The 22,899-nt window shown below is 37.9% G+C and overlaps 1 protein-coding gene across 9 annotated transcripts in view; it reads left to right on the forward strand.

Moving 5' to 3' along the window:
- Window positions 1–22,899, forward strand: part of LTBP1 (latent transforming growth factor beta binding protein 1) — a 186,506-nt gene that overhangs the window by 60,397 nt on the left and 103,210 nt on the right. For 7 of the 9 annotated variants that reach the window (XM_059467847.1, XM_059467848.1, XM_059467845.1 and 4 more), the window contains exons 5-6: window positions 4,629–4,796; window positions 22,327–22,551. In XM_059467847.1, the coding sequence (XP_059323830.1) occupies window positions 4,629–4,796; window positions 22,327–22,551 (393 nt within the window). Of the gene's footprint in view, window positions 1–4,384; window positions 4,797–22,326; window positions 22,552–22,899 lie in introns of those variants that run through there. The other 2 variants (XM_059467852.1, XM_059467853.1) reach the window with 1 other exon arrangement.

The following is a 22,899-nucleotide window of genomic DNA, read 5'->3' on the forward strand; positions in this document are numbered from 1 at the left end:
TCATCTTGATTGACCTGTCTTTATTAAACCAACAATCTGTCTCTAGTTTAGCCATTTGCTTCAGTATTTTTGCTATTTATTTGGTGTTTGCATATTCTACTTTTTTTTCATTAGGCTTGTTTGTTTATCTGGTCTCATATTTGTATTTTTTCAGTCTGCTGTTATACTTAGGAGCATAGTGAGGTGTTTCACTTCCACATGTTTAAAATTGGTCTAGAAGATTGGATTTACATCTGTCTGTATATATATAGAAAAAAATTATTCCAGGTGTGTTGTTGTAGCACTATCTTTTTTTTTTCCAAAAAGGGATTTGAGGTAATCTAAGTTGCAGATTTTGTTATGCCTGTGTCACAGTGGCATCATCAGTGGAGGTACTGGAGTTTCAAGAAAATACTCTGTATGCTTCCTTAAAAAAATACTGTCCTTTAAAAGGAGCTAGTCCAAAGTGAGAAGAGGTCAAGGCTGTAGCAGTACTGGTCCCTTCCTAGTGAAATTGTGGAGTTTAGCATTAATACTGCCAAGTCAGCTAACAGATATTGAAAGGATAGTTTCTCATTTAGAATTGAATTTTCCTCTTTGGAGAAGAGGAAGTGGGGGGGGGGGGGGGGGATACAGAAGAGGAGATTCAAGGAAGTCCAAGAGCCTAAATTTGAAGTTTCTGCTAAAAGTTTCCTTTCAGGAGAAGAGCTTGTGATCTTTTTTTCAACTTGAATCTGCCTAATCTGTTTGCTTAATCTGTATTAAGGTCCCTAAGCCTCAGAATCTGTGAGGATAGTACTGTTTACTTCTCTGTAACTGCAGAAAAGAATGGTAGTGACATCTCTGCCTTGAATCACCTCGTCAAATGCTGATCAGTTTTTAAGCTCAGAGCCCGTAATTAGCTTTGTATCCGTCCTAAATGTCTTCAAAAGAATTGAAGTTAAAAGCTGTGGTCTGCTAGGGAGGGAGAACAAGCTATGTGTTTTTACAGTCTTCATAAATCTAAGAAAGATGGAGAAAATCTTCCCATGTCTAAAGTATATGAAGGTGTCTTATTTCTGTCTCTTTGCAACTATCAAAACAGGAATATCTGAGAATTTGCTTTATTGCAGAATAACTAGCAGACAGCTAGATAAACACATCATGTGATGGTTCACCAACCAGCTTGACAGGTCAAGCACAAAGGGTTGTAGTAAATGGGGTTACATCAGCCTGGTCACTGGTAACTACTGAGTGTCTGTAGGGCTACATTTTAGGGTCAGTGCTCTTCAATGTAGTTTTGGGTGCCACAATATAAGAAGCCAATAGAGCAGTTGGGCAGTGTCCAGAGAAGGGCCATGAAAACAGGAAGGGCCTTGAGAAGCCTTAAGGGGAGCAGCTGAGGGCACTGGGTCTGTTCAGCCTGGAGGAGACTGAGGGCAGAGCTCACTGCAGTTACAGCTTCCTTGTGAGGGGAACAGGAGGGGCAGGCACTGATCTCTGCTCTGGGGTGACAGTGACAGGACCCAAGGGAATGGCCTGAAGCTGTGTCAGGAGAAGTTTAGGCTCGATATTAGGAAAAGGTTCTTCACCCAGAGGGTGAGTGGGCACACTGCAACAGCTCCCCAGGGAAATGGTCACAGCAGCAGCTTGACAGGGTTCGAGAAGTATTTGGATAAAGCTCTCAAGGATACAGTGTGACTTATGAGCTCGTCCTGTGCAGGGCCAGGAACTGGACTCTGAACCTTCTAACTCAGAAGATTCTATGAAAAACTTTGCTGAATAATCATTTGAGTATTTGTAGGGACTAGAGCTTCCATCATGTTGTTTTGAAGACTTCTTCCTGAAAAACTCCATTTAAACATTGTTTTACTCTTTACCTCTCTAGGTATTGATCTGTGTTTTTGAAAGTACAGTTTGACTACTAGTACTCCCAAACTTAGATACTAGTGTTTTCTCATCCAAAAGCATTGAAAAGCAAATATTACAATTTCTGTTGACTCTCACATGAAGGCATCTCTTTTACTAGAATAATTGTGCTACAGGATTTTCTGGTAAAATCTATACTAGGTGATAAAAATTATGTTAAAATTTTTGTTGCTGGGAACACTCTGCCCAGGTGTTCTTATTATAGCTCAGCACTCCACATAGTACAAAATACTGTGAAGGAGAATTAAATGATGAGTTAATGTCATCTTTACTATTTCAAAAACATAGTTATGGGCCTTAGACTGGGTGTGCACGCAATCTATTGCACTTTAAGTTGGGTCACATCCAGAAGAGCTGCTTGGGTTCACGAATAGCACATTTTATTGAATGCAACACATAGGGATGTTTCGTCTGGACTGCTGGTGCCAAATGCATTAACTGCAGAGTAGGTGTATTTAGCACTAACAGCACTATTGTCTTCATGAGCTTCATGTCCCAAGCCAACACTCAGCAGAGCTCAGGGGACAAGACTTACTGAAAGGTGTCCCTCTGGGGGGGCTGAGGACAACAAACCTGTCAGTCTGTCCCTGCACAATTTCATGTTGAATTCTCATCTCCTGGGGAGACAGAAAATGGCAGCACTTCCTATAACTCGCTAACCACAGTTGTGCCAGGTGCTGTGGTGGGACTATGGTCAAACCTTCTGTTAATGGGGACACGTTGTACAGAATATTTCTCAGTAGGAAGTGTACTTTTGTGGGTGTCAGGTGGAAGAATCTGACCCTCATGGACTCCACTTTTCTCCCATGCCATAGCAAAACAAACCATGTGGCCATTCAGTTTCTGTGCTTTGTCTCCATCTCTTATTGAGCTCTGCGTTTTCTGCCCTTCCAGCACTGACAAAGCTGAGTTATTTTATTTTTTTTTTCAGCTAAGCCAGAAATCTTGTCTGGGTCCCCCAATACTGGTTTCTACAGTGTAGGCAGGACTGACTTTTCTGACTCAACTATCCCTGTTTTTTTAATTAGATCACATCCTAAAGGAAAAGTATTGCTAAAACGTCTGAAAATATAATACATAAAATGGACTGTTTTCTAGGAAAAAATATATATATATATATATAAAACTATGCAAGTAAAATACAAAGATGGCAATCTTGCTTTTGAAGCTATGCTTTTAAAAACCAAAGTTTCAAATTTCTACCCTCAGCAGTTCATAGATCCCTTATATCTGTTTAAGGTGTATTCATTTTTGTAAGAAATGTGTGGCATCTTAGAATCCAAGACATCTTCTAAATCACAATATTGGCCTTTGCTCGAAGTATTTTATTCTTGTATCTGTCAGGGCTCTTCCTTTTCCAGGCATTGTTTATGGAGAATAAGGTGGGAGCATCTGTAATACAGCTGCTGTTCAAATAGAGCAATGCCTTTACTGTAGACAAAACAATCAGCACAATTGCTTAAATTTATTTGTTTATGAAGAGCCAGACATAAGGAGGTTTTATATTCTTTCGAAATAGGAAGATTTGTAAGATTTTTCTTAATATTTTCAAAAAAGTGTTTGTCTGGAAAGTATTTCATGAACTAGGTTAGGCAGCTATCCAGACACTTTTTTTTATTTCTATTACATCAGGAAGAAGGAGATTCTTCTCTTTCTGTGCATCATATCTTGGCATTCTTAAGTTTGATATAAAAGTACTTATTAATAGTTTCCACAAAGATGCTATGATATATTTTCAAGAACTTGCTGAATTTATTAGTAGTATGCAGAGGACAAAATGTTTTCTTTTTAGACAATTGCAAATTGAATCAGTTCTTTTCACCATTTTTCCTAATAAGTAGTTTTAATACAGCTTTTTGTCTTCAGCTGTTAGATGTAGGATCAAATACATCTGGCTTTACATATAATTCTGTGACAGGAAATTCTTATAACTAGCTTAATAACAAATTAGTGCTTGTGCAGCCTTTATTACATTCAAGTTTTTTAAAATGACTATGGGGAAGTATATAAAAAAGGAGAATCTAGCCATTTTTTATCTTTGATCTCAGTACTTTAAAGTACTGATACTTCTCACTCTTTTCTCTGAGCTATTCATTACTAAGACAAAGGCTGACAGTAGAGCTCAGTCTATAATATGCAAATTCTTGTGGAAAAACAGTGCCAAAAAACTGTGAAGAAAAAATGGGTCCAGGCAGCTGTGTCACAAGGTTTGACCACTTCAGGCTGGGGTGCCAGGAGATTTGAGACAGATGTTTTCAGACATGCCGCATGCCTAAAACGTTTCCAGGGGTTGAGCTACAAATAGTGACTTAATAAGTGCAGAAACAGGAAAAGTATGTAGGAGTACACAAGAGTTTATTCACCTCGAGGTGCAGAGCCAGCTCTTTACATTACATCTGCCTGTCAGGGTCGGCTATTTAAGCTGTCATGCCCTTGGTATTGCTCTTTGTCTGCCTGTGAATAAAGTGCAGCATTGTGATTACTAATCCCACTCCAGTGACTTGACTTTAAATGTGGTTTTGGAGCAGATCCCGGAGTTCTGTTTGCTAAGCTTCCTACTCCTGTTTCAGAGACACCACTGGAGATCTATGAGAGAGCACTGCAGACTGCCCTCCTCCTGTAGACCTGTCGCCTTCCCCCCTGGCGCCTTTTTTTTTTTTTCCCAAAACCTTTTTGAAGGAAATCAATGGATACCAAAGTGATCTGTTTCTTTTTCTTTTTTTCTTTGCCTCCGCTGACAGTGGGAAATCACACTGGTCGCATCAAGGTGGTCTTTACACCCAGCATCTGTAAAGTGACTTGTACCAAAGGCAGCTGTCAGAACAACTGTGAGAAGGGAAATACAACCACCCTGATCAGTGAAAACGGCCATGCTGCTGACACTCTGACAGCCACCAACTTCCGAGTAGGTAAGTACCCTGAAACTCTGTCTGTCCTTAGCTGTCCTCTCTTGACTAACAGAGGGAGGAGATGTTTTGTTATTAATACCACATGTGCATCTGTTGCTCTTTGTTTGGAGGGCTCTGCTGAGTAGGAACCATTGTATGCTAGACAAACTTTCTGGTGTCCTTCAGAAATGTTCCCAGAAGTTCCTTTTGTGCATGAGAAAAAAAGCTCCCATGTTTTTCATCTGAATTTTCAGCTGCAGGGATGCAACATGCTAAGCTGAAGCTTTCTGTAAAATTCCTCCCTCAGAGTTTGTGTTAGTGAATACGGAAAATGACAGATTACACATAAAGTTGTGTTTCCTGTTTTTTACGTGTTTAATATGTATCAAATGCACATATAACCTAGTGAACAGCTAACAGTGACTCTGTCTTCAAAAATTTGTTCAGAGCTCCTTAAAACTACAGCCCTTCTTAAATATGCAGTAGCTTAAAGCTTTTCTTACTGCTGACAGTAAGTCGGGTTTCATATTTGGCATTTTTAGAAACTGAAATAATGTTAAGCCTAATTAAAAGTACTGAAGCCAGTAATTTCTTTGTTAATGTTTATTCTTTTTGCTTGCTCAGTAAGAGTATCAACAGAATGCCAGGCTAAATCCTACAACTCTTTGACTCTGTTGAAACAAATCCTGAAAGCTACCTAGGACAATGATTAGCATATTTTAACTGTATACTAAATAGTATTTGTGTGCAATTGTTTTAGCTTGTAAGTTAAGATATACAGATATATGGGTTCATACCTGAACACTTCAAATTTGTCATTTCACATAGGATACCTTGAGCTGCTATTGGAAAGTATTTTTTTTGTTATCCTAGATAACAAATGAAATATCATAGTGTTGTTTTCTGGAAAAAAGAAAATTGTGAATTTCTAGTCAAAGAATGCCAAATATGAACACTGTAATTTTAGTCTCTGTCTAGAATAAACATAGAGTTCAGGCAGTGCTGGGGCTGGCCAATATTGCCGTTTTTCAAGTGCAGTGTATTTCATGCTCTGAGGGTGGGGGGAAGCCATTTGAAATTACTATTCTTTTCTTCTGGACAGATGATACAAAGAGCAGTTTCCTCTTTTAACACTCCTGCTAGACTGTCAGGCTGTGGGGGAAAGCCATTGAAGTTACTAACTCGTTCCTCCGTAGTATGCATATTTGTAAAAATGCATGTGTTTTGGACTAATAGTAAAACCAGTGTTTTAAAACAAGAATAGAGCAAATTTTGGGGTTGGTTTGTGGTCGTTTGGATGCACAAAAAAAGAAAAAGTATTTTGCAAAAAGAATAGTAAATCTTGTACTTTTAATTTGTGTTTACTGCCAGTGCAGAATTTTACCAAGGTTTTGGCAAGAACCCCAGCTAAATAAGTTTTTTGTTTAATTTTCGGACTAGCATGAAAGGATAGGGTTATTCTTCCTCCTTTTCATTTGACCTAATTTTTCTATTGAAATTATGAAATGCTGAGAACAGGCAGTCATGTAATTTGTCTGCTATGTAAATCTGTGCTGTAACATGACCTTCTCTCAAATACTTGAAAACTTGGAGAGTGGAAATTGACCTGTGAAGACGTGTTCCCCACCTTCCTTCCTGGCCCCAGGCCACGCAGCTCTGGTGTGCTGGCTACAATGGGCTGCTAGAAACATCCAACAAAAGCAGCCTATTGTAGTACTCGATGGAAAGATAAGGGAGTCTTCTGTTGAAAAATGTGTAAAAGCAAGTTGCTACACATGGATAAGGATTTTTAGCTTGCCTGTTAGCTATTTTCACTAATACATTTAAAAGACAAGAAGTGTTTAGTGCAGCTCTAGGTATTGTCATTTTCACAGAAGAATAAGAAGGTCTGAACTAGCACTTAAAGGCTCTCCAAATAAAAATAAAAATGCTGCATGAACTTCTTAATAACTAGAGAAGAGGAATCCTTTACCTGTAGATTGAATTCTTTCACCAGTCACAGTTTTCAGAAGCTTTTGAATCAGATTTTAAAATACATACTACTGAAATAATTTTTCATATCTGTTCTCTACCTAGTGCCTTTCACTAGCTTAGGCTTGTCCTGATACCTCCTGACACATAAAGCAGAAGTAATTTGTGTCTTCCAAGATCATTAACTTTTGTTATATTTTTAGCAGCTGAATTATGTTTAACTTGTTTAAAATTTATAATTTTGCTTTGAAGTCCCTGTTCTAAACTTCTTTACTTAATGTTAATCCAAAATGTGTGGAAATTCTTATTTAGATGACTTGGTATTTAAAAATGCAACCATGAAACAAAATGTCATGTCAGGAAATACATATTTAAAGAAGTGAACAGCACTTTTTCAGTTTGGTTTTTAAAAAATATTTCTGCTTCCTAAAACCAGAGAAAATAGTCACATGCTCTATTTGGAAAAGTTTAAAATACATTTCTGTTGCAGGAGCAGCATTCTAGTACACAAGACTGAGTTCAGGTTCTCAGATGACAGAGTAGTTAGACATCAGTTTGCTTTGTTCTTAATAATAAATTATTTCTAATAATGAGCCAGAGTAAAATCGTTTGTTACTCTTCAACTTTATGCTGAACTTTGTAAGCACGGCATTTTCAGAGAGAGTAAGTTGCAATACCTGTACTACAGCTACTCAAGCTTTGTCATGGAATATTTCAGATTCTTAAAATGTGCTCAGTTTGTCAGTTCAGCTGAAGTTTGGTAGCAGAGAGCCCAGGCAAGGAACAAGTCCTGTTTCCTGAAAATTTTATACAATATGGATAAGGCATTAAAAACAAAAACCTACAACAAGTGATGGACTGAGGGGATTGCTGCTTTTCAGGTAGCTGAGATTTTTGGCTGTGGTGAAGAATAGCTCCTAGCACAGCAATTTAAGGTGATGAAAGCTTGGAATTTAAAAGGAATGACCTCTTTGATTGCCAGGCTGCTTCAGAGAAACGTTGGGGTTTTTTGCAGTTTCATTTTGTGAATGGGATATGTTACAATTAAACTAACCAACCTCCAGTATTTCATTGGCTTGGAGAATGAATGCATTTAATCTGAGTGGAAACTTCTGCTGAATAGATGGATCTTATTATTCTGTTGGATTGATCCATGTGCAGTTTGTATGGTATTTCAGTCCTGACATATCTACTGAGGCTTGTAAAACAGAGTTGATATGTGTGCACAGGCAAGGAGGGGAATAGAGTAGCACATGAGTTTTCTGTCTCTCTCAGTGTTGAAGTTACTCAGTGAGGTGTCCTGTTTCTACTCAAAATTATTCCACATTCCAATTTTGAAACTACTTCTCTTCCTGTAAGGAGTGGGAGGACAATGACTAATTTGTAACTGTAAAACGAAGCAATAAGGAATTAGTAAATGCCCAATTTCATATTTTCATGCCTTCCCCCCCACCCCCCATTGTGTAGATTTATTTAATTATAGGTTTACATTCTATTTTTTCCCAAAGGATCTGTGCTTCATTCATTGAACATGAATGAAGGAATGACAGAACTTAGTAAAGGAAGTAGTCATTTAATACTTAGGTTACTTAGGTTCATATTCACTGTTTGTTTGCAGCCCTGCATCTCATTTGAAGCTATTCATTCAAACTGGTATAAATGAGAAGTCAAAGTTGCATGCTTGCCAGTGAAAGTGCATATCTTTCTGTAAAAATTTTGTGTCTGAGCACTTGGTATTATCTGTGTCAAATAAGGAGACAGAATCATAGAATTATAGAAGGGTTTAGGTTAGAAGGGACCTTTAAAATCTTAAAGTTCCAACCCCAGCCAAGGGCAGGGACACCTTCCACTAGACCAGGTTGCCCAAAGCCCCATCCAGCTTGGCCTAGAACATTTCCAGGGATGGGACATCCACAGCTTCTCTGGGCTACCTGTACCAGGGCCTCACCACCCTCAGAGTAAAATATTTCTTCCCCTGTCTTATCTAAATCTACCCTCTTTCAATTTAAAGCCACTCCCCCTTGCCCTGTCCATGCCCATGTAAAAAAAGTCCCTCTCCAGCTCTCTTGTAGGCCCCTTTAGATGCTGGAAGGTTGCTGTGAGGTCACCTTGAAGCCTTCTCCAGGTGAACATGGTGTCTTAAGTAAAAATGTGTCTGCTCCTTCATATTTAATAATAAATTCTGAAACTTTCAGCATGGATCACAGTGGATATTACTGGATATTCCATACTCTATTACAATAATGCTCAAATTATGTTGCCTCTTGAATTTTGGCACTTTTCCTATTATAACTTTCTATCAAAAAATTGTCCAGCTTTACTGTGTTGACTCTGTGTAAATGTTTTTAGATAATGAAGATTGTCCAGAAGTTTCAAATTACGTATAGACTGAAACTTCCAAGAAGCAGCAGAAGCATTTTGCTCAAATTTTATTTGGTCTTCTGTTGAAAGCAGTGAAAGAAATTTTGACCAATATATTTTAAAACAATAGGTTATTCAAAGAAAATTTAGTAAGAAGACCCACTATGTAATTATTATTCTAGCAGAATTTCCTATCTAGGAAAGAGTTTTGTAAGCATAATTATTTAGAATTTAAAGCAGTTATTTTACAGAATGTTGACAGAATTCCTGAATTTTGTTGAGACCTATGAGATCATGAATTACTGTTAGTGTTGTAGAAGTTAGCATTGCATTTTCTCCAAGCACTTCAGGCATTATTGAAGAGTAGTGTTGCTTAAAAATTGCAGTTGCATGCAAGCAAGGCGCCCCTTCGGCAAGCCAGCCAGCTGCCTTTATCTGTACTTTACACATGAAAGAAGGTCCAAGAGAACTGATTGGTATTTTCTTGCCACCATTTGGTATTAAAGTTGTCAATTCTTTGTTCCTTATGATACATACTGCACGGGTCCTGCTACACTGAAGAGGAACTGTAAGACTGATATTTGAGCAGGATTTTCTAGTATTTTTTGGTAAAAAGGAATGTTTTAAATAGTATTGGAAAGCTAATTTGATGACATGTAAAGGCATATGAAAGACCAACATCTTGTGGAAGTGCTTGTGTTGATTTATTGGAATTTACCATCACAGTCTCTTCTGGCAGTTTGTGAGGTACACACTGTTAAGTTTTTTACCCATCACATTTTGCTCTTTGGTTTTGCTGGGTTTAGTAAGAGTTGCTAGAAAGGTAACATGTTAGAAGAGACACTTTCTTCTCTGTTTTGAAGTGATGTTTGCTATTTGGTGAGTGATGTCAGCCTGTGTAGGTAACTCATCATATCTGACCTATGTAACTCTGCCCCAGCAAAACACTGTTCCTGTGGCTTCATCTGAGACACAGCAGATAAACATGGGGAGGATTTAAAATAGTTGCAAATGTGTCACGCAGAGATTTTTAAAATTTCTTTTCTTAACATAAGTGAGAAGTCATTTTACTTCAATTTTTAAAAATTCTTTTATTTTCAATTTTATGTGTTCCATCAGACAACCGAATTGAAGAGAAGCTTATTTCTGGAATAACTACATAGCTCAAGAACAGCATATGATGTAATTCAGGGTTTTTTTTAAGTAAATAATCTCTTTAGTAAATATTCTTCACACAAGAGTGAAGTGCTACTTTGAAATATTCTTGAGTTTTGTACTTGAACTTGCAAATATGAAGAAGTTGTGATGCAAGAACTTTATTATTCCTTTAGTATTATCAGTTTTGTCCTTTTACTGTCTCTGGTAGCTACCTTGTAGCCTTATTTGGTAAAAGCTTTGTTTCTTCTGTTCTTGCAGTCATTCAAATTTGTGCCTCATCAGGCTTTGTTGGCTTACTGCCGGATGAAATACAATTTCCTTTAATATGCACATGAAAACTTCTGAATTCTTGGACAACTTGGCTAAAAGAATAACTTTTTTAACTTTCTTCAACAGTAGTCAAAGAAGTTGGTCAATCTGCCAGTGTATGTGTCTCAGGAAAAAAAAATGAAAAGGACATTAGGATTTATCCACTGCTTTATCTGGTAATTTGAAATTCAATGTGTACAAATGATGACTATGCTGGAAATATTCTTGCAGCAAGGTTGTAATAGCTGTAGGCCAAGTATTTTTCCTCAGACAGTGAACTGAGTAGCTAAAATAATGACAATGGTGGGATTATTATTATTATTATAAATTATTCTATGCCTTATGGAAGATAGTAGAAAAAAGGTATTTCCTAGCCTGAAGAGCCACTGTAAAATTATTTGGGAGGAACCAATTATGACCACGAATTCAAAATACTTTTTTTCTTCCAGTCTCCCTTTGTTCTACAAATAAATCTGAGCTCACAACAGAATGAATTAATTTACTTACAGTCCAGGTGATATAGTATAGGCTTTTCTAATCTGAGATACTGGTGCACTACAATTCTATCCTGTAATGTAAGTGTACCATCCTATAGGCTGAGCAAAGCTCAGGGTTTTAATGCATTTTCAATTATAGGCCTCCAGTACTCAAGTTACTAAGAAAAATTGTATTTTAACGATTTTGTTGGTTTTGATATCCACATCTGTTCAAAAAGAATTATTTCTTTCCCCCATTTATTTATCAGAACTTGTCATCAAGAAATAGTTCTGGTTTCTGCCATAGAATTTACAGCATCTGTGAGGTCTTTCTTCATAATCTTAAAGTAATTATTCAAAATTGACATCTTTACCTCAGATTCCAGTGGAGGCCAGATGCTAATTGATAGAAAGGAGATTGTTCAGTCAGATGATTTTAATGAGGTTGAACTCATACAGGTCTGTTAGCAATTTGTTTCTGCTTCCTTGCTCACCTTAAAGACTTCACACCATCAACATGATGCAAAAGTCCATCTGCTCTCAGAGTACTCCCCAAACTGTCTATTACAGAGAACACAGTTTTGGATGTGCTGTCATAGGAAAAACCACAAATGGAAATGGTACAAAATCCACACCTGCAGCCATTCAAAAACATGTGGAGTATGTTTCTCTCAAAGTTAAAGCAAAACAGAACACAAAGTTAAAATGCATAATGTTTTATTTTACTGTATATGGTTTTAATTTATAGAGATTATTTTATGTACATCTGACTTGAAGTACTGTAAAAAGAGAACTGAGTGCATTTATTTGAATGATTACATTGTTGCATATTCATATAGACACACTCCCTAGTACAGCTATAACTATGTTATTGCTAAACTAAATGTCTTTGCACACACCTCACTGAAGATCAAGTATATGCCAACTTTGGCTTAAAAAAGAAATTGCCTCTAAATTATGCAAGTACAGGAAAAAGAGTCTGAAAATTTTCTCTACTTGTTAAAATAGGCATTTATCATTAACAGGTTTCTTAGCAAAAGAGTTTGTATTTAATATGTCCTTCTGGGCTTAGCACAGTCAGAAGGAAGCAAGCAGCTCTCACTGCTCTGTTGATCACAGTCTTTCCCCATTCAGCCTTTCTACTGCTTGTTCTGGTTTGTTATTCTGCTCCAGATAATTCTCATCTCTGTGCCTATGTAGTCTGTGTAGTGCTCACCATTCCACCTGTAATTCCACCTTAGATTTGAGTATCTCTGTATTGAGAGTCCTGTTTTGTAGAGGCGCTGGGATTCCTGGGTTTTTCTTTTGGAACGTGAACTTTATCTTCATGATGTACACACTTGAATTCAGTGAGTTTTCTATGTATCCATAAAAACATGTTAAGACGGTGGACCATGAACTTTCAACCAGGGATTTGTGAATGTGAATCAAGTTGAAGTCTATGGGAGATGCAAACTTTTATTTTTTGCCCACTAATCTCTTACAAAGTCTTGAGGGATGCTGGTCAATGAAAAGAAAGAAAATTGGATATTTTCTGATTGCACAAGAAGAGGATTGAGTTTTAAGAACCCAAACAGAGTATTTCTCATCTATATTTTATTCATCCAAACAACTTGTTGATTTCTCATTTTGGTTGTATTTTCAGTTTAATTTAAAGATGTTAAGATTAAATCAAATTTTTTGACATTACTCAGGTATTTCAAGTTTAGAGAAACTTTTAGCAGCTGTTCATATCATAATTTAGAAATTAGTTCCTTGAATTCTCCCTTAGAAGGGCTGCCTTTGTACATAGGATGTATATGGCAGTGGTCCCCAAATGATTCTACATTCCTATCAGTAAAATATTTTTGAGCACTCTCTCCAATATGTATTTATTTTTAAATTATATACACCCACTATTGTATATATCATCTATTTGTCCATTTTAAACCATAGGCAAAATAGGAAGTAAAAATGGATGAGAAAAAGACTAAGTGAACTCTTTTGAGAATTCATTGTATTTATTAATGGCACAAAACATAGTTCCTTCCTGCATCCCAGTGCATTTTCTGGCACACTGTGTGGGATGAGCACACCCTGCTTTGGAAACTGCTGGCATAGGTAAACAGGGGAGACCAGCTTCATAACATAAGCTGTAATACTGCCTTTCTGCAGTGAATGTGTCCATTGTACCTCTCTTATTTATTGTTTGAATGCATTAAATTCAGACTCTTATGTTAGTTACTATGAATGTAGGTGCTAGAACATCTTCTGTCTAACCAGAGTTATGCAGAAAGCCTTTTGTGACAAGGGGGAAGAGGGATTTTTTTTGTACTTGTATGCATTTCAGCGCACAGGGTTGGGTACAACATTGAGGTGTGAAGCTTCTCAATGAGGTTGTACACAGCTCAGGGGAATTTTGTGCATGGTTAAGTTGCTTAGAACTGGACCTGACCAGCATTGATTGTGTTTTAGGTTTGCACAACTTGTGCAACAATTTATACATCTATTTTGGTTATAAGAACCACAATGGGTGGTGAAGTTGTCGTTTTTTAAAATGAATTTCCAACTGTACATTCTCTGCAGAGTAACCTTTATCCTTCCTATTCACTAGCAGTGACTTTTCTCCTTTCCTCTCTCAGAATTCCAGGATTTGAGTCTCTAGCTTTTCACTGGTCTCCAATGACCTAATTTATGACTCAAACTCTGAACAATATCCATCCCATTCTCACATTGTGTCACCACTGCAAGGTCAACTCCCTAGAAAACTTTCCAATTTCTTGTGATGTAGCCAGTGCCAGAAAATCATAGCCTGTTTTTCATGTTTTTTAACTCTTCCATGAATGCCTGGATTATGACCTGCTATTGGTATGCTAATGAATATCCATTTTAAAGAGTCTGTTCTTATTTTATTCTTGTAGATGTTTTTACACCAAAATGAACACTGTGGTAATGCTACAGTAATCAGAGACCAGTCTCTTGATGTTTGGAAATTTTTGTAATGAATATGGTTTCTGTGGCTTTTCTTTTTCTATTTTAAACCTAATTTTATTATTGGGGATGTCTTCTTGTATGGTGGGATGCAGTGGATTAGTGTTCATAGACCATTTGGGTCTCAGTTTGGGGGTTCATCTGGCTCACCAAACCATACCAAGCTAGCTCAGCGAAGAGCCTACTTGTGAGTGGGTGATGAGATGCACCTGTAGGGCAGGTTGGCTTCTGGATGTCCTTACTGGGCTGCTGGGCCAGCCTGTCTTCACTGTCAGACCAGGAAACCTCAGAGAACAGCACTCCTAACTTGTGTGGCTCAAGAAGGCACAAAAGGTTAAATAGGAATGAATCTCAGCTGTTGTGGTTTAACCCCAGCCAGCAGCCAGTAACCACACAGCCACTCACTTCCTCATCAGTGGGACTGGGGAGAGAATCGGGAGGGTAAAAGCTGGAAAACTCTTGGGCTGAGATGAAGGACTTTAATAGAGAAAGCAGAAAGCCATGCATGCAAGCAATGTAAAACTAGGAATTAATTCACTGCTTCCCACGGGCAGGCAGGTGTTCAGTCACTCCCAAGAAAGCAGGACTTCATCACATGTTGTAACAGTGACTTAGGAAGACAAATACCATCATCCCGAATGTCCCTCCCTTCCTCCTCCTCCCCAGCTTTTTGCACTGAGCATGATGCTATATGGTCCAGAATATCCCTCTGGTCATTTGGGGTCTCCAATCCTGGCTGTGTCTCCTCTCAGTTTCCTGTGCATCCCCAGACTCTTTGCCTATGTGGAAGTGTGCGAAGAAGAAAAGGCCTTGGCTCTGTGTAAGCTCTGCTCAGCAATAACTATATCTACATTGTCAACACTATGGTCAGCACAAACCCAAACCACAACCCCATACCAGACACTGTGAAGAAAATTAACTTTAGCATGTCAGCTTAAATATCCATTATTCAGATGCCAGAAATTGTAAGAATGCTGATGTCCCTGGCCAGTGTCAGCTTTACTACTTCTGTGGTCTTCAGAGCCATTGCATAACAGAGGCATGGCCAGTGTTTCTCAGAAGGTGTTGCTGTTGTGTCTGATGATAATCAAGTAGTCAGATGTCTAGGAGGAGCTCTTTTCTCTGCCTTTTGCTGCTGGCTGTTACTCCATGTGAGAGTCCAGTCTGCTTTTTGGAAATAGCCTAATAGGACAATAGGTGTCAGAGCAGAGAAATCAGCTCACTGATGTCTTCAGACTGTAGCAGTGCATGAGCAATGGCCACCCAGTGTCATTATGGTCAAATTGCTCATTAATCCTGGTGTCCTTAAAGGTGGGTAGGGCTGCTCAGCTGGCACCTGAAGGGAAGAATATAGTCTGGAAGGATCCTGTAGCAATAAAGATGCTTGTTGCTCATTTTTACCTGTCCTTCTCTTGAATTCTCGTTCTATTGAAAATGGGTATGTTTCAGCAGCATTAAGTAATACATATTGGTATTAAACATGCTCAGGCACATGAAACACTCTACCAAAGGGTAAGCCTTAAAAACCCTGGGAATGTAGGAAGGGTGGTTTTCAGCTGATACCATGCACTTGATGTCAGTATTCCTACTTTGATGATGGCAACTAAGAAGTTATTCAGGACTGCTTAAATTGATACCTGTAAAGTTTTTATACTGCAGCATGGTTGTTTTAAGCAAGGGTGCAAACTTGTTACCCTTTCAAAGCCAGCCTTTTCTAGTTATTTTATTTCTGAGAAAAATAATACACTAGAAATCCAAAAAAGTGTCTGGAATGGCTTTTTTTGTATGTGTTAGTATCATTCTCAAAGGTCTGACCCTGGCTGTTTGTAAGGCATTAATTCCTGATAAACAGCAACTGGTGGGGGTTTTTGTTTTTCTTAGTATGAGTCTAAGCCTAACTGTTGTGATATACTCAGTACATCAGGGTGATGTCCAATAAAGTCAATAAATTTGACCATTTATGATTAGTGTAGGAGTGACAAAGATGACTCCTTAGCAGTGTCTCCTTTCATGTCAAAATAGTGTCTGAATCATCTCAGATATTGAGAATATTAGAAGCAGAGTTAGCAAGGATTGACTAAGCATCATGCCTGTTAGTAAGAATCCTCCTGTCAATCATTTTGCAACTACCATAATTTTTGCTATACCCTTTCTATATTGAGTAAGCACAGCTTTAGGCCATTTTCTGTGCCACAGCATACATTGAATTTTTCTGATAGTATATTTGAATATTCTAAGACTGTTTTTCATCCATGCTGTTATTTCCAGACTGTAACAATAAGAGTTTTATTGGAAGCTGTTGGTCAGATGGTGATCATGTCAGGCACCTACACAACAGGTGTAGGACACATCTGAGGATAGTTGGCTTATCACATGAGTTTGGGAAGATGTGATACAGGGCCAATGAGACTCCCATCCCACTGGGACCCACAATGAGAGATGAATGAAATACCTGGGGACACATTGGATGTCTCTTGGTTGAATTTTTGTGTACGCATCTTCAAGCTGTGTACTTGAAGATGTACATCCAGCTTTTCTTCCTGAGTTGTTTTAAAGCAGTGAGTTTAAAGTGGAGGAACACAGATAAGTAGTACAGTGAAATTATCTGGTGCATGTTCATTCTGGATTTCTTGCTGGTCATGATGTTCACTCAAAAGTATCTCTATAACATATTGCAGCCTTGTCCTTTATGATCTGAACTTGCTCCCCAAATTTCAGTATCAGGATGTTCCGTAGTTGACAGTGTAGCCTCCATTAGCTCCAGAATGAAATAGCACCACAAAGCTTGCTTATTTGGGCAGTAATTTGGTTAAATAGCAGTATTTATGATCGTATTCCCAAGTGGGGGTGCATTACTTTTTTTTTAAGATCTCTTGGTAACATCAGTTTAAAAATAAGGCAGATTCTAATGAAGTCAGTAGCCATGTTAATTTGCAATAGCTGTGAACCCAGTTTAGGAGCTGTGTATTTTTTTATCATACAATTAGGTTTGAGCTGTGTTCCTGTTCAAAGTTTTTCCCTGCAGTGTTGCAGATTTTACCTCTTTCCAGAAGAAACCTCTCAAGTGCCTTCAGTATCATGGTCATGTAACTAGGCCAGTCACAGGAGCAGGGCATCACTTCACTGTTTTTAGTGGTGTGACAGAGGTGTTTCAGTATTTTAGGAGCAGAAAAAGTCATACTTATATCTGGTGCTGGAGCTCTTGCTGTCAGATCTACTTTTTAAAATTGCTTTTCCTTGTTGCAATGGAATGTTTAATATTAAAAGGCAAAATATAAACATTAGGATAAATTCAGAAGTGAATGCAGATGTATTATAGTCTTAAGACCACTTAAAGATTTTCTTTTCTCCCTTTGCATCCCCAAGCACAAGTTTGTGATATCAAGAGTATCTGAATCCTACTAAAGTAATGAAATAATTTATTTATTTTTTAACTTGCAACTTCTTTACATAATACCTCTGAATTACAGCCAGAAATCTGAAGAGAAAAGAGTTTAGGATCGATTAGTTAGAAAGTTGGGGTACCACTAGTTAAGAAAAAAAGGGAGAAAAGGTAGGGAAGAGTCTAAACCAGAGAGATAGCATCACTGCTGTAGTTCACCTCTGTGCATTTTGTCAGTTACTGTAGGAGTTGCTGCAGTTAGAAAGTGGAAGTAAGTTTAGAGCAATTGTGCAGATCCCTCTGTGGCACCTCTGGGCTTCAACTTTTACCTAAAGCTTGTGGTGTTTCAGAGCACTGTGTTATAAGAATGTTGCATATGGCAGTGTGACAATTTGCACTCAGTAGGTCTGCGTAGGAGTCCTGTGCTTTATGTGTGCTTAGTAACAGGCTGGATGAAAGATGCCCAAACAGCTGGGGGGCATGTAGTAATGCTGGATAACTGCAGTACTCAGAGACAAAATTATTCTGCTCTTTGTGATGCATCCAGTGGAAATACTGTAATCTACATGGGCAGTTCAAGGTTTTCCTTGGCAAGCCTAGTGGTGTGATTGAATAGTGCTTACGCTTGAATTGTTGATAGCATGTAAGTAGAAAAGGCAAAGAGTGATGAGGGAAACTCATATGTTCCCTGGGGTGTAAAAGAAAAGGAATTTAGAGAGTCTGATGAGGAACATTTCAAAACCCATCTTCATTTTCTCTAACACTGGTTACAGGAAGGGAGTTTCCTTCCATCCTAAGGACTTGTTTGGGTAAGCATGGGCTATTTTTAAAGGATTAGGAGGCTTTAGGTGCTTGGAATTTGTTTTGTTACATATTGTTTTGATTAAATGAAAACATTTGGACTTGATTAAATTAGTTTATCTGGAGCTGTTTGAGGTTGTTTGAGTATCAAAAACAAATTAGATTATGTAATTACATGAACAAACTGTATTTATCAGTGGTTTCCTAGCTGCTTTGTTGATGATTTCATGCCCTGTACTTGTGTTTCCAACCCATAGCTGTGGCAGCTTTATTGGAATTCATCTTGCAAATGTTGTTTTTCTATGCATTGAGCTGTTCAGAGACTCCCTGTGGGGGCATCTTGATGCACCTTCTCTGCCTGGCTCATTTTGAACCGTGATGCTCAGCAAGAAAGCTTGCTATTAGCAATTAAATGTGCAAGGATGGGAAGAATACTTAAAAGAGTTTGTGTTTTCTTAAACCTTTCTCCACATTTCTAAAGGATGTGTGGTCATTTATAGTAAAAAAAAAAAAAAAATTCAGCTTGTTCAATCATATGTTGTCTGTTCCTTAAGAGACCATTGAGAGATTTAGCTTACAGTAGACCTGAGTGAGGAAATTGTTCCCTTTCTTAGATCCATTAATGCTTCCTTAGTTTAGTTTGTAAGATACCCACACATGAACTGAAATTTCTTCTTATCCTATGCTGACCTATCTTCACATTTTTATCAAGGTCTGAGCTAGAGGGTTTCACTCTATATGGATATTTTTATTTCTTCTATTTTCTTCTTTTCAGAGGAAATGGTAACAGCCCAGTGAGAATCAGGCTTCAGTGTACCCTTTATCTGAATGTCTGTTGAGAACTTTCGTGCAAACCCAGCATCTTCAAATGGCCTCTCCCAAAAAGCATGGGTCTGGTTTTTGTCAGGAATGTCCCTTATGCCTCTGGCAGTATTCTGCCACTAGGTTTTGTAGCCTCAATGACAAGACAAAACAAAGCAAAAAACTTTGAGGAGAGGTTGAGCTGTTCAAACATACCCTGGCTTTATGTCCTGTGTCTATCTTAAGTGGTCCTTTCCCTGGGGCTCTTTGGTCTTTGTTAAACAGAGATTCGCTGAGCCTTGTTAAGGAAAAGCAGTGGTTCCTTCCTCTGCCTTTTTGAAGGTTTATGCTCCTCCGGCTCACTTTTCTCAAATGGTCTGTGTGTATATTCCACTTCTAGTGATGTTATGTGCCTGTGATTTCCAGCACCAGTGTAATAATCAAATGCAACCCCTTTTCCTGGCCATAAACTACCTGAAGAAATCATGCAACAAAGAGTGTGGGCTTACACCTATTCAAAATAATTAGAAATTTTATTTCAGTGCTGTGTGGGTTTTTTATTTGGTCTTTTGTTTTGAGGTTTTGGGTTTTTTTTTTTTAAGTTCTCAAAATATTTGCCATTTGAGATTGTCAAATTTTCAGTTTAGCCTGGAGATTACATCCTTTTGTTTGTTTGTTTTGCAAGGCTGACTTGAGCTTACAATTGAACATTTCAGAATTTAGAATTTTTATTACAGAACTTTATGTTCTCAGAATAGATTTCATGTATTCTTACTTAAACTTCCTTCCTCATACATTAGGCCAGAGATATAAATCAGTATCAGTTAACTGAGTGATTTACACCACATGATAATGTTGGAAGTTTGGAATTTATATATCCTGTTATGTTTAAATACTGAGGCATTAAATAGAGGCATTAAATGTTCTTAATTATTTACGTCAAACTAGACCTTTTAGTGTCATTTGTTTACACTTGTTTGCACAAATTATTTCGGTGGATATCTGAAGCAAACAGTTATGGGAAGGAATATGAACCAGTGCTTTTCTGTTGGCATCTTCCTTTCCAGTACTTTTAGCACAAACTTATTGCTCAAAAACAAAGCTTTTCATGTGCCTATTCATTCATTGCCACCAGATTCCTGCAGGAGAGGAACACGTGAAGAGTACCTGGTGGTGCAGAGATATCCACACAACTTGGCCTTCTAGATGTCAATTGCTTTACAGGAACAGTAGCACAGAAGAAATTAATTTATTGGGTAGAAATTCTGGACATATTTATGTTGTTTAAAAGGTGGATTTTGCATGTTACCGTGTTTCCTCAACGCTGCAGTGAGGGGGAAGAAAATCTGTAGGGTAGACCTCTTGCACTCAAAGAATTCCACAGTGAAACTACTTTTGTTAACCTTTATTTCACTGTACTTCCTTCAAACACCAAACTGCTCCTCCCTTAATGCTATTTCATATTGTTTCATTGTGTAATTTTACTTTGCCTGAAAACCACCTCTTTAAAAGCACTAGAATTCTTTGTATGTTGTGTCTATTACAGTGCAGCTGCTTTTTTGTGGCTGCTCAGGAAGAAATCGTACCAGAGAGAGAGAGGTGTCTGTCATGCTTTAGTCACTGCTGTGGTCAACCCTCCTTCACTTTGCTCTGAAGTCACAGCAGTTCTGTGAGGATGTCTTTTATACACTCATCGTGAAGTCCCAGCAAGGGTTGGGACCCAAAAAAGTAAGGCTTGTGCTGTCATGGGTAGCCTTCCAAGTTTGACTTAGCACCATCAGCACAATGCTACAGCTTGAAGTACTTTCAGTCAGTTTATATTAAATGTAAATATAAGATAAGACAAGAAAAATATTAAATACACTTTTGCAGAGCACAGTGAAAAAACAATTCTGGCAGTTTGCATTGTGATGGACCTATCCAGCAATTGGGCACTGGCGTTCAGACCCTGTCCAGGCAATGTGAGGCTGCTCTGAGATGAGCCTGGCTGAGTGGGTGTTTCTTGAGCGTTTTCTGGGCCAAGGGAATTGCACAGCTGGCTTAGAACTCCTTGGACTGCTGAATGTTTTGTCTTCTTGCAGCACCCAACACACAGGTTCCTTTTCCAACACTGGCCTTCTATGATATTCATAATAGTAATACCCTGTGGTTGTCCAGAGGTCACAGCAATTGGAGTAATGAACACTAGGTTCTAAATTACCTTGAATTATCTGCAATTTGTTATTTTTATTGTAATTCATTAGAGACCAAGCAATACCAATCCAGCAAAATGCCATGATTAATGTAAAGGTTCTTATTTTTTAAAGTCAGAAACTTATCTTAAATCTGACAAATGGATACTGAGCTCTGTTTCTCAAATACTATTTGATTACTGACAGAAATGACCTCTGTTTGTCTTGAACAAAAACTTATGGTATTTTTACTGTTGTTTTCACATCGTTTAGTTCTTGGAAATTTTGACAGCTCGTGTACATTGTGATTGATTATAGCACCCCACATTATATTTTCAGAAAGTGCTGAACCATGCCTATTACTGCCTGTAGAGTTGAGAAGTATTTTTCATTGATGTCATTTTTCATGTTTCATCTGATAATTTATATTGCTGTAAATGTGCAAGTGCTAGCTAGCACAGAAATAATTACCCTTGTCTTTATATTGGAGTTACAAGGTTTTAATGCTTTGGAGTTTGTCTATGAAATCATTTCAGTTGCATCTCTTGATATTTTTATGATCTTTATGGGTGGATAAAAATTAGCTTCTTTTATCTGAAAAATAAATGTTAAGCACAAATCTAGATCCTCTGCAAGAAATAGTTTTCTAGAGAACAGCCAAGACTTAAAAGTCAAAATGGAAAATTTGTCCCCAGTACTTTCTGTTCTCGGGTGAGTTTATTCAGACTTCCAGGAAAGGGTAAGTAGTCCAGGATTTTCAGAAACAGGTGGCTGACAAATAAGAGTATCTGTACCAAAGTGTGAGTAAGAGATGTAGCCAGACACCATATTAGTTTAGTGTCTGTCTTAATAGCATCATGAAATTAAAAAAAATAGCTTGGATGTCTAAGGAAAGAATTGCTTTCTGTTTGTCATGCAGAGAAGATGTAAATGAGGCAGAGGTCAGAGATCACAAGGAGGGGAAGGGAAGTGATTCTACCACAAGGCACCTAGAAGTGCATGTCAGATGGATAGTCCTTCCTCAGATGTCTGAATGAAGAACAAAGCTCTGCAACCCTATTCCTTTCCTCTTCAACTTGTGCATGATATGTGGTCAGATAATACTAAAGCTAAAGTCATTAACAACATTTTTATTTCTGTTTTCATTTCAGTTATTTGCCACCTTCCATGCATGAATGGAGGCCAGTGTAGTTCTAGAGATAAATGCCAGTGCCCTCCTAATTACACTGGTAAACTTTGTCAGATTCCTGTGCAGACTGCCAGTTCTCCAAAACTCTACCATCACCCGCAACAGGTGAACAAGGCTGTAGGATCACAAGTTATCCACTCTACTCATACTTTACCACTGACAATGTCTGGACAGCAAGGTGTAAAAGGTAACTTCTTTCTTAATAGGTATTTTTAACTTGTTGGTTTTAATGAATTATGTTGAGTAGTCAACCAGTAACAATAGTACTACATCTACACATATCAAATATTGACACCACAACTTGAATCATGAGCTCACTAGAATGTGAGCATATTTTCCTCAATGACTGAAACAATAAGAAACAACTGTTATTGAAAAGAGGCTGTAGGTAAATTTACTTTGCTTTATGGCACAATTTAATGCAAATTGCAGAGTCCAGGGAAAATGCAGGGGATTTCTTCTAGAAGTGTAGACCTGTTTAAAAAGACAATGATTGTGGCTGAGCAGAGTAAATTGCAGTGTACCTAGACAGTTG

This window comes from Ammospiza nelsoni, chromosome 3, assembly GCF_027579445.1.
Source record: "Ammospiza nelsoni isolate bAmmNel1 chromosome 3, bAmmNel1.pri, whole genome shotgun sequence".
NCBI classification, from domain to species: domain Eukaryota; kingdom Metazoa; phylum Chordata; class Aves; order Passeriformes; family Passerellidae; genus Ammospiza; species Ammospiza nelsoni.